At 40.7% G+C, this 12,378-nt stretch overlaps 1 protein-coding gene across 1 annotated transcript; it reads right to left on the bottom strand.

The window, feature by feature from the left end:
• Positions 1-8,830, bottom strand: LOC100841414 (sister chromatid cohesion 1 protein 4). Its single transcript, XM_010234384.3, has 15 exons — positions 8,300-8,830; positions 6,610-6,868; positions 6,432-6,526; positions 6,307-6,356; positions 5,690-5,739; positions 4,352-5,160; positions 4,153-4,284; positions 3,653-4,084; positions 3,419-3,563; positions 2,631-2,767; positions 1,636-2,441; positions 1,420-1,453; positions 1,049-1,160; positions 831-960; positions 1-478 (listed from the first exon to the last, which is right to left on the bottom strand). The coding sequence occupies exons 1-15, from the start codon at positions 8,421-8,423 to the stop codon at positions 380-382; spliced, it is 3,414 nt and encodes a 1,137-aa protein (XP_010232686.1). The 5' UTR covers positions 8,424-8,830; the 3' UTR covers positions 1-379.
• Positions 8,831-12,378: the final 3,548 nt, after the last annotated feature.

Here is a 12,378-nt window from a genome sequence, read left to right on the forward strand (position 1 = left end):
TGTTCAACTTTGGGAACTTAAAAATAACTGGACGAGCAGCTCAATAGGTTCAGAGGTATACAGCTCCCATGGGCTTGTTAAAATCAAGAAAACAGCATAGACCTCCATCTGATGATACGCTATCACATTACATAATTAAACTTTACACGGGCTAATCATATATACACCGAAGAAGCAACCTGGAGTAACAACAACAACAACAACAATAGCCCTACTCTAACTCTGAGAAACACAGATTAGTAGTACTGCGGGCGAATACTACAAGAGGGGATAAATTAACAACAAAACAAAAAATTGGGGCGGCGGACATCTGTATGTTGACGGTGCTGCGACAGATATAGCAAGCTGTATGTATCATGCCACGCTAGCTGATCTCGATCTAGAAATCTGACTTCAGGAGCTTCGGTCCTGGCTTAACGCTCACAAAATCAAAAGGGTTGGGTTGATCCACATGAATGTAGTCCTTTGTCGACAGAACCTGCAAAACGGAACAGAACACTTAAGTGCTGGTCGTTTTGTACCAAGAGATGCAGTTCGAACAACTATTATCAGCAGAGTATCATGGATCTAGTTTGACAGATGTTACAGAAGGAGACTTCAAAAATATGGTGCTAGCAGCATGTTCTACTGTTAATCATACAAGATGTTAACTGTAAAATGTAAAGTAATCTGAAACAGGGATATAACGGAGTGTAATCTAAGTGTCTACAGGCACAGCAGTGCCTAAATCTGGTACAGTTTTTTTTTTCAGGATGGATGAAATTGCACAACAGGATAAGAACCATGAAGGAAGACAGTGTAAGAACCATGAAACAAAATAGATGGCATACCAAAGTCTCAAAGAACATCCTCGATGCTTCCTTCCGAGTCTTTCCTCTTAATAGATGATCAATGGCAATATTCTTTCTCCCCAGACCAGACTCTTCATCAAATAAAGTCTTGAGATATCTTGCAACACCTCTGCAAAAGAATAGTAGCACAACAGTCAAAAAGCTGGAAAAGGTACGAACGTTAACTCTTAAATAAATAACACTAAGTTCTTCTGTACCTAGTACGAGAAGACCAACCACTAAGCGCATCATGAGATTGGAATTCATCAGGATTTGGCTCGTCATTATTTGTGTCGTCAAAATCCACATCATCGTCATAGTTAAGAAAATCTGAAAGGATAAACAGCAGATCAATGATTAAAACGTCACAAGACAAACACAGTAAAGCACATGATAGGGAATAAGTTGCTATATTACTAAGACTAGTTAGCAGTGGTGTTTGGAGTTCCCATGATCCCATCCACACAATTTATTTGTTCAGTAACAGAATACCATAAAAAAAAAAGAGGTAGACGTGGGAACATGACTAATGTATCCACACCATGTTAAGAGTACAAGTTCATGCTTTTCATCAGAACAGAAGAGTTACCTGTGTCAACACCATGAATAGCACTGCCAAAATCCTGCAATTTAAACAAATAATAATTTATAAGATATGCCTTGATGAAAACAGAACAAAACAGTGCCTATACTTGTCTTGCAAGATGTAGAAAATATGCTGCATTTGGCAGTTACACAAAGCAAAGCATTCGGTAGGTGTCCAACTGTCCATGTATGTAAGTAAAGAACTTCTATTTGGACTTACACTGCATTCCTTCAATGCAAAGTCATGCCCCATGTTGTCCATATCCATAAAAGACTCCCTGTTATTTTCTTGCAAGCCAGAATTTTCTCCCATAGCAGACATGGCATTCTCGTCGTCTGTTGGTTGAGGAAAAGCGGAGGCATCTTGGGTGAATTCGAGCCCAGTAATCTCAGAGGTGGGCATCTCCTTATTATTCTCAAAAGCATTAATATCGCTTTGAACAATGCCAGTCAATTCCCCATCCATATTGTCCACTGCTTGTGCACAAGCTGGGCCAGAACTATCCAAAACCACATCTGGAGCGTCTGTTACCATAGTAGCAGAATCATGGGTGATGTCATCTAGCACGAAGAGAGGTGGATCTTGACTCCTCTGCAAATCAGCTGGAGCATCTTGAAGGCGGTCCTTATCCAGTGCATCGACTTGAGGACTGATGTTTGTATCAGCATTAGTTTTGTCAACAAGTGGTATTTCTTTCTCATCACCAAACAGAAATTCAGTTACTCCTTCAATGTTGTTAACATGTTTGTCAGATGGTAATTGCAAACCAAAAGCAGCTGTAGCATCTAACAAATCAGTTGTTTCTGGCAGCATTGCATCTAATTGAGCTCCATCTGGCAGCACCATATGAAATTCGTCAGCAATAGTTGCACTGTCCTTGGCACCAGAGATGTCAACATTGTTGATATCTGATGATGTAGTTCCAGTCATGCCTAGTTGCCCTTGTAGCTCCATGTTATGAGCGGTGAGGCGAGGAACAGTCTCATAGGTTCGATACTGCAAATCATTTAGATCCTTGCACATGCCTAGTTGGGACACAAAAACATACATGTGTAAAAATTGGGGAACATGGAATTAACACTAGTTGCACCCTAACCACCACTACTAATAAGATGATAAGACTTAGTAAACTAATGCTTCATTTGCTTCTATACAAAATTAATAGTGCAGGACAAAGAGGGAACAGAAAATAAAAGACAATTAAGAGAACTTACAGGAAAATATGGGCTCATGGAATATATCATCTTCTAGTGAACCTTTCTCAATCATCCATATTTCAGAACGGGTACATGGAGCCTTTCTACGAATGCGCCTTATATCCTCAGTACTAATCAATTGTTGCCGTATAATACTGGAGAAGGTAAGAGAGTCTCAGTAAGTTCACGTTTACACTAAGACAAGGTGCACTATGCAGCAAGCGTGCGTGCTATGCAGAAATTACAGTGGAACGGTGCAACGATGAACAAGAGTACAATACTTGCAGATAACAAAGCACATTTCTGAATGAGCAATAGCTTGGCAAGAATATTTTGCACTAGTCTAATAATCTCAAAAGGCAGGCCATGTTTTTCTCAGCAATGTTAAATGTTGCATGAATTATCCTACACATCCAATAGCAGAAAATACCAAAATAAAGCAAACCATGTTGAGAAGCGCAGTGCAAAATTTCAACAACATTTCTTTTTGAAATGCTACAAGATGAACAGGTAAACATGTTATAATTAACAGCAAACATGTTAAGAGTGGAGCAATTAATGTTTCACTTTATTTGTACTATAGATATTTAAGACAAGAGTGAAGTCATGGAACAAAGGATCCACTATTCATTTCTGATCAGGAAGGAAGTGAAAGCAACAATTCAAGAACTGAGGATCCAACGCAATTCATTTCTGATCAGGAGGACAGACAATAACAATTCCTGGACACATCAATATATTTAAAGGGATAAACAGTCACACAGTTTCCAAGTATTGTTAGAGGCAATGAAAAGGAATATACATACTCAGCATGTATAACCATAGCATCATCCATTTGAACTTTTCTCTTGGGTGTCATGGTCTTCGATCCCAACCTTGGGCGTTTCAAAGATGATGCCTTAGATGGTAATGGTGTTGAATCAAGCCACAACCCAGGGGTCCTTCTACCAACTAATAAAATATTACGGAATTAGATGATGCAGTAAAAGCCAAGCAACAGAAATGCCACGGATAAAATTATCGGATTAAACTATCTGTACCTAAGATAGATGCCAGTAAATCGTTGTCTTCAGGAATAGCTTCAGCGCTTCTTTTACCATGTAGTTTGCTAGATAACTTATCAGTAGTCGCGCTTTCTGGAACAGGCGAGCTATCCTCCAAGTGTCGTTTTCTGCTAGTAAGGCTACCTATTTTGTTACTTCCATCAGATTCGGTGATTCCTTTTTCAGCAGTAATCTGCCCCAAATCATATGTCTGGTGGAACTCAATGTCTGGAGCTGACAGCATTCTCTCACGTTCTGGGAATTCTGAGGTTGATAGGGCATTTGGTCTATCATTATATGCCATTTCTTGTGGTGTTGCCTCTATGTTCTGTTGGAAACCTGCACTTGCCATATCAACATGGGTCATTTCTGGTGGTATTGCTTCTAAGTTCTGTTCCGCTAACACATTTGAGGCAAGCAAATTATCCCCTGCCAAAAAAAAGTAGACTTCAAAATTTGTGAGGCTAGAAAAAAACAAACAGCTAAGTCAACTTTACCTTGTAAGTCAAACCGTATTGCCTCTACGTTCTGTTGGAAACCTGTGCTTGCCATGTCAACATGTGGCATTTCTGGTGGTATTGCTTCTAAGTTCTGTTCCGCCAACCCATTTGAAGCAAGCAAATTATCCCCTGCCAAAAACAAATAGACTTCAAAATTTGTGGGGCTAGAAAAAATTAACAGTTGAGTCAACTTTACCTTGTAAGCCAAATGCTTCCTCATTAAACTGTGTTGGATTCTCAATCATACATGGCTCGGTAGAAGTATCAGCACATAGTTGTGAAGTATTTTCAACCAAGGGCACACCTTCCATGGTTGCTTCAGAAGCTAGCATTTCGCCTGATACAACTATATCATCAGTACTTACCACTGACTTCTCCACAGTAACCTCCAGGTTTGAGGTTTGAATTTGTTGAGGCATTGCACACTGTTGCCTCAAAGAATCAATCTCCTGTACACCATCAGAAGACTCGACTAGCACAGGCTTAACCAATCCAACTTTACCAGTCGGCTCAGCACTTACAGCATCATTAGCATCTACTGCGGCTGAATGGAGAAAATCTGAAGGCGGCACAGCAACATTGTCTACCTTTGCAACTTCATCATTGCTTGCTGGCGAAGCTTTTCGCTGCGGACTCAGAACAGGACTTTCGTGCACTCTGGAAGGAACTGTTTCTTCCATTAAGCCAGGTGTGGCCGGGGCTTGAGCGCTTACAAACTCAGGTGATGCAGGTTCATCACAAGGGAAGGGACTAGGTTGATAGTATGAGGCTGATGGCCCTGCACCATCTTCATTGTGCAATAGCATATTCAAATCAGGGGTCTGCACATTGTAACCAGACCAGCTAGGTACATCAGTGTTCAATGGATTAAGGTTGCTGTGACTAGGTCCATCATCCATGTTGACATATCCTTCAGCGCCATGGATTTTACTTGGATTATTGTCAACATCATCATCAACATCCATATCAGTAGGATAAACTGATGATCGGCCTTGAATGATGATACTGGAGAGGCACACAATGACACTTAATGAAAATGTAGCAAATATGAATAAATAAAATAAAAGGAACCGCCATTTCAAAAATAGCACGGCAACATAAGTGTTTTCATAGTATGAGTAACAAATCAATGAGCCCTGTAACACAGCATGCAAACAGATACTACCTCTGTCCGGGTTTATAAGGCCTACGCGGAATTTCATGCCGAACTTTGACCCAAAATTACATTGGTAATATGAGATTATCTTGGCACAAAAGAGGTATTGTTGGATTCGTATTGAAAAACTCTTTCTAATGGTATAACTTTTACATACATATATTAAATATTATTTGTATAATTGTTGGTCAAAGTTTGGCATGAATTTCAACAGAGGCCTTATAAACCCAGACGGGGGGAGATAAGGTTTACAACATACGATTTGGATGAGTCACCAGAGCACAATTACATGTTATTGTAACCAGGCAATATAATGATCAAATTTCCAAGAAAATGCAATAACAATATTGTTCAAACGACCAAAAGATGTAAATTTACCCATCATCAGACTCGAGTTGAATTGAGTGATCCTTTGTCAGCAATAGTTCCTGAGGACAGAAAAAAAAAACAGCTTTTGAAGAGAGCAGAAATTTTAATGCTGGTACTACGTGACAGGCTGCTCTTTTATTGATTAACTCATAGGAGATAAACGATAACAGAAAAACAAGAACTGTAAGTTTGTTCAATCTGCAAGATGTATAAAACCACCTGTCACATTAGTATCATTGCATTGGCAAGTCTAACATGTAATGAACCAAAATTACCAAAAATGAAGCTTGAATTCTAACATGTAATGAACCAAAACATGCAGCTTGACTACAAAAATAATGCAGATAATTTCAACACCAGATCAAGGCACTCATTACTATTGTCCAAAGTCCACCCTCTAAATGAGTTTTGTTCTGCACATGTTCTAATTCATATACACAGACAGTGCAAGAACATGCAAAGTTGATGTGAAACATTTCAATACAAGTTCACATCTACAATAACTTGGGGAAGACCTTATTCAAGAAGACAAAAAAGAAATCTTAATCCATAAATATAATGCAAGATGCGGAACACAAACATTTGCAGCAGCAACATGGAAAAAAAGTTACACAAGTTGAGATTACCTCCTCCAAATCCAAACCGATATGTGAAGAGTTGCCATCACCAAATCTTTCTGCATATTTAGATGTGCTTAAATCACTAAACGAGATGACTTCATAATTTAAAAAATAGAAGATGTGAAACCAACCATCTAAGCCAAATTCAGATGTAGAATATGCTGTTCTCTCTGGGTTGTCTTGCAAGGTGATCTGTTCTTTTGTGCTTACATGATGATCAATGTCACTGGATCATAGTGGAAAGTATTTAGACAATTGAAGAGCACATGTGCAAATAATGAACTTATCACAACAAGACCATGACCTTACCCCTGAAATGCAGTCTCCGGTAATTCAAAATCGTCAAGATGGAATGTCTCAGGGAGTGTTATAGAATGATAAGGAGCTGTTGATTCTTCAGGGGGGAGATCAACAGCAGTAGACCTAAAGGCTTGTTTTATCTTGAGCAAAGCTTCACTGCAATCATGGAATAGGTAGTTGACCTTCCGAGAATAGATTCTGACAACACCTACCATAAGATGACTTGATAATCGTAGTGCAATCGGAACCTCGGGGAATATGATTGAATCTGCAGGAATAACGATAAATAACAATCAGTAAAAAAAATGGCAGGTGTTAAAAAACTCTTTATGTGTATATGGTTCAAACATGATCTGCATGGTGATGTGGCTACTTATGCAGTGTGAATAAGATACACTTATCCAACACATCATCCATTTGATTTTAGTTACTCTTTTATGCAGACACACAAGTTGTGGCTAATACCACAGAATCTCAATGAAGTGGTTACAACATTGTATGACCATGAACTTGAAAAAGGAATACACTTTCTCCTGTTAGCTCAATTGTAATTATAGCACTCTTTCATGGGAGTATTTATGTAGCATATGTGTCATATAGCGCTCCTGCCGTTTAATGTGTTTAACACACCTAAGAAGCATCAGAAGGCAATCAAATCAGATGCTACACTTAACGAAGATTTGAGCTATGTTTATCTGAGTCACACATAGAGGTTGGGTTCTTCACTAATTAAGCCAAGACAGCTGACGTGACTACGTATTAATAACAATAAAAACGGAACAGCTTAGAAAAGTCATCCTTCTGTACTGGTATAGCGATGATAACCTCATACTCCCTCCGTCCCAAAATAAATGACGTGGATTTCTATAGACTCGTGTACAAATCCACGTCACTTATTTTGGGATGGAGGGAGCACAAAAAAAGGGAGACTAAAACGGCAAGGAGTACTCCAAGTAGAAAGGTTTATTATTAGCCTTAGGCCATAGCATAAACATTAGTCACAACCTAGAGCCATAGGAACCAGGAAGCTGCCAGTATTCTATTAGCTTTTCTTAACCTGATTGCCTCTGCAAGTCTACCAGTAGCAGTAAAATACAGAATTCAATATCTTTATGATTCTTGATGACCAAGCAAGTGAGTAACTGGTGAGGATCAGGGTGGTGTTTCTTGGAACCTGAGAAGGCAATGAACCACAAAAGAAAAAAAAAACTCTAAAAGCATGGCACATTGGCATGCTCTAAAAGGATAACAGCTCTGCTAGCAATGACCAGAAGCTAGTTAGCATGAACAACCCAAAAATGTAACATCTTTCCTTATCGGCTTGCAATACCTAAGCAATAAGCTCAGCCAAAACCATAAATGAGCTAAAGTTAGTATCTTTTTAGTATTGACAGCCACGGCAACAATGAAAGTTAGCACAACAACGTTTTTATCACTCTACATATCAGTCAGAGCACGCACAAAGTAAATTGGAAGGAAATAAACCTTTAAAAGTAACATCTTTACTAATCCTCTTGCCATAACTAAGCAATAGCTACACCAAAACTATATACTACTCCATATAAGCTAGAGTTACCATATTTTTAGTATTGACAGACACAGCAACAACAATGAGCGTTTAGAACGTATTAAATCACAGCATGCACAAAGTAAGTTATAAGGAAACAAACCCTAGATGCAAAACAGCAGAATCACTCACCTACAGAGACACCGATATCCGTATCCGTGACCTGGTTCTTGCGCAGCTTCCGCTCCAAGTGAGCGGCAATCCATATCGTCCCAAGGGGGCCTTTCTTGGCCAAGATGAACTGCGAGTAGAACATTTCAGGCTCCCCTCCTCGCCCGCGGCACGAAACCCTAACTTCAGCTCAGCTCACTGGAGATCCCCCAAGGGCATGGACGCACCCAGACAGGGGCGGATCTAGATGATGTGCCGGGTGTGCACGGGCACACCCAGAACTTATGAAGAAGACCGGGATTTAACTAATCCCTGGATGAAAAGAACCTCAGACCTCGAAATCCAATGGCCAAAGACTGTGAACGGGGGTGGAGACAGCAGGAACGTGATGTTCCGACGAGAAAGAACGGGGTGCGGCGACGCGCTTGAGAGCCGGAGTTTTGGGGTGGGGATTGCTGGATACGAGGAAATTCTGGTCAGAGTTGGAGAGCAGTGAGAGACCTGAGCTTGGGGAAATTTCTGATTCGAGTTGGAGAGCAGTGAGAGACGACGAGCTTGGGGACCTTATGCTTCTGCCTTCTGTAATCACTTATACACTTTACTCCCTATAGAACTACTTAATTATATTCACATACACCAACCGAATTGACCGGTTTGGACTCAAGTTGGCAACGGCGCCACGAAACCCCAAATGCTCGCAGCGTTTCAGGGATGGGACGTGTCATATTTAACATTTTTGGGGACATAGGTATAAACTCGTTTCATTACTTTTCAAATCTATAAAACTCGAACCCATAGAATTTTAAAACATGAGCCCGACTAGGCCAATCTCTTAACCCTAACTATTGCCTCAGCTATGCATTTTGAAATCCCCAACCCCAATTATCCATGCCGCCGCCACCCCCGACTTCCCATCTATCTTGGTCTCTTTCCCATTCTCTCTTCTCTCAATTCTAGTTGTTGTTGCCAACCCCTCCGTGTTGCATCGTCATAGCCTACCGATCATCCCTCTATCTCTGTCATTTGTCACTGTTTCCGCTGGCAAAATGGTATACTTGCTCATGGGTGCGGGTTCCCCAAATGGACCAAAACTCCCAAATGGCGGGATTATAATGGGGTTGTCGGGATGGGGTGGGCGAAAGGTAAGACAAAGAGTGAATTACGTATAAGCCCCAATGCCAAATAGAATTCTGAGTGGAATTTGATCATTTGGCAAAATTCCGGATGGTATATATGGAATTCCCTCTAAGAGAAAAAGGAAGGTACAGGAAATACGAAAATCCCTCTAGGAGCTTTTAGCAAAATTGGAAGCCATGTTAATATGTTCCCAAAAGTACCGAACGAATATACATACTTATAGATGAAACTTACTCGAGGAAATTTTCCATCTGTAGGCTACACAAATTAATAACACAAATATTTGATATATGTATTGTACCCCGATTGTAAATGCACATTTTTAACCACATATTTTAAACTAATTCTTAATGACAATTTACACATTTATACACATGCAAGAAATCATTTTTCTTAAACTTCTAAAAATTAATTTTTAATTTTGGAAATTGTGAAGGGGAATTACCTCCTAGAAGAGTTGCCCTTGCCGGATTGTTGAAATGTAAGGGCGAATAATCATAGCCATGACAAGTTTGAGTGTACATGGATAAAATGAAATGGTTTTGCTATTGAGAAGTTGACTGATTTTTAGTTAGAGATTGGTTGACGTGCTCGACCGTCGGATCTTAATCCAACGATACCATGTGGAAGATGAGAGAGCGGGGATGACCCACAGATCTTAATCCAACGGATCTGATTCCTCAACTTAAATTTAAGACTTCTTTAAAATCAGGCAACTAAGAAATAGCCACATCCAACATGAAAAGGTCAAGGCAACGATGAGTTGTAATGAAATTAAGGTAAACGATTTGCACACGTCTTTCTCTCTCTTGCAAGTGATTATATGAGCTTCCACCTTGGTGTCTTACATAAGCAAAAGAATTTGTATTGCAAATATATGTAATTTGACGTGTGAGTGAAAAGATGAAGAAGAGGAGATTAGCAAGTTTCCATGTATTTGAAACCCCAAGTGGAGACGGACCAAGAACTGTAGCACCTACAGTAACAAAAATCGCGGGGATAAAAAAAATTCCAAGTTTACAGACCTACATTTTCTTCAAGGGTAATCTACTCGCAACACACTCATATACTAGTAACATCGATACATTAATGTGTGCTTACATCTCTGACACAGAACAAAATAATATCGCTCCGTACTGTAAACCTCACTTAATTAATGCGGTTCCCCGCTTGACATGCATGCTGACGTGTATCTCACGTACGTAGAAGCCAGGCGCGAACTTTTCCTGTCATCGCCCCCGACGATGCCTGATGACCGCGCGTGCAGCAGTATGCAAACGAATGAACGACGGATCGCTAGTGGCTTGCTTTCAAATCTTTCCTACTTATTGGTCGTCAATTCACTTCTTTCAAACCCTTCTCTCGTCACTCCTGACAAGAAGATTGTACAAACCCATGAGTTCAAACTTCAACTCATAATCCTCCGTTATATAGTCTTTCCTGCTGCCTTTCATCTCCATCTCCATGAGTTCAAGTTCAGAGTTCAAATTCAGCAAAGCCTATCATCAAGCTTTATGACATTAGTTCATAAATTGACTACCATGTTTTTTTTCAATTATAAATTTTCTTTTCTTAATGATTCCATAGCAAACCACAGGCACAAAGCTAGTAAGAATGACACTTTGGACTCCCGCAAAGAGATAGGCTCACCTGTATAGAAGGAGGAGTTGGGTCTGAACATAACAACTTGCACGCTGAAACTGACCAGAGACGTGCTAGCTGCAGACGAAATCGTGCCTGCCTGTACTGGATTCTGCTTAGAGCAACTCTAGCGGTTACTGAACTTTTGGATCTGAAAAAACATGTATTGAGTTAACAGATCTCGATTTTTTCGATACCAATTTTACATGGACAGAACAGATACCGAATAGCTAAACCGTAAAGCCCCAACCCAGCCTAGCTCATCTTCTTCCTCGCGAACGCAGAACAAGACCTCATGAACGCAGAAGAAGAAAAGATGGGGCGGCGCGGCCAGGCGCGGGCAAGGGCGGGCAGGGGGCGGCTTGGCCGGGTGGGGGTCGGACGCGGATTGACGCAGGGGAGCTCCCGCCGGAGTTGGGGAAGAAGCCCGTGCGGAGACGAGGAGAGGGGGAAGAAAATGAAAAATGACCGTTAACTGTTATTTTTGGCAGTTCGATTAGCTGCCCACCCGATCTCGGATCCGAGGATATTGGGATTTTTCGTCTGAGAGATCGGATCCCCGAAAACTTTTTTCAGATCAGGTAGGCTATTCGGTATTTGTTCTGGCCCTTTTTTGCTCCCCAATCCGTGAGTGACGGTTATTTGCTAGTTCAGTAGGCTATTCGGTATCTGCTAGAGCTGCTCTTATTACCGCAGTGGTGGTAGAAGAAACGGTCCTAGTTTAGAAGCTGGTTTCATAATCATTTCTGTTTTTTTAGCCTCTCTTCTACAATGCAACCGTAGCATGTGAACTCATACACTAACACAGGCCACACGCACACCACGATCACACACTCTACCCTTAATAAGAAAGCCATACAACTTATTACACGCACATTAGATTCTCAAAGTTAACAGACTCCATCGGCAACGGGTACGTTGCTCTAACACTAAGGGATAAGTGTGGAAGAGGCAGGACATCATAAGTGAATAAATCCTCGGAGAGACACGTGGTTCGCCCCAACTGGGCATCGAGCTCACGCGGGCTGCCTGCATGACCGAACCAGTCAAATTCTTCTTATTATGCATGCGGCCTGAACATTCTTGATCCACATCATTGTGCACTAGTTTCAGTGCTTGCACGTGTGACATGACAATAGAATTATAGAATCAGCACAAATTTGATGAGTTGAACCAATGGATGGACATGGTTTAGAATGGAATTTTTTCCCTTCAGAAAGTAGCGAAGGGTATTTGTATACACTGCTCAGACAATTGTGTGATGCGACAAGAATCTACATAATTTTACATGAGGCCAAACTTGAAACAGACAAATTACAAGC

The sequence above is a fragment of the Brachypodium distachyon genome, chromosome 2 (genome assembly GCF_000005505.3).
Source record: "Brachypodium distachyon strain Bd21 chromosome 2, Brachypodium_distachyon_v3.0, whole genome shotgun sequence".
In the NCBI taxonomy this organism is placed as follows: Eukaryota; Viridiplantae; Streptophyta; class Magnoliopsida; order Poales; family Poaceae; genus Brachypodium; species Brachypodium distachyon.

Coding starts and splice junctions, on each gene's coding strand:
- LOC100841414 (XM_010234384.3), bottom strand. CDS start 8,423: ATGTTCTACTCGCAGTTCATCTTGGCCAAGAAAGGCCCCCTTGGGACG. Junction 4,285..4,351: donor GGAAGCATTTGGCTTACAAG/GTAAAGTTGACT, acceptor TGTTTTTGGCAG/GGGATAATTTGCTTGCTTCA. Junction 2,768..3,418: donor GCTATGGTTATACATGCTGA/GTATGTATATTC, acceptor TACCTTCTCCAG/TATTATACGGCAACAATTGA.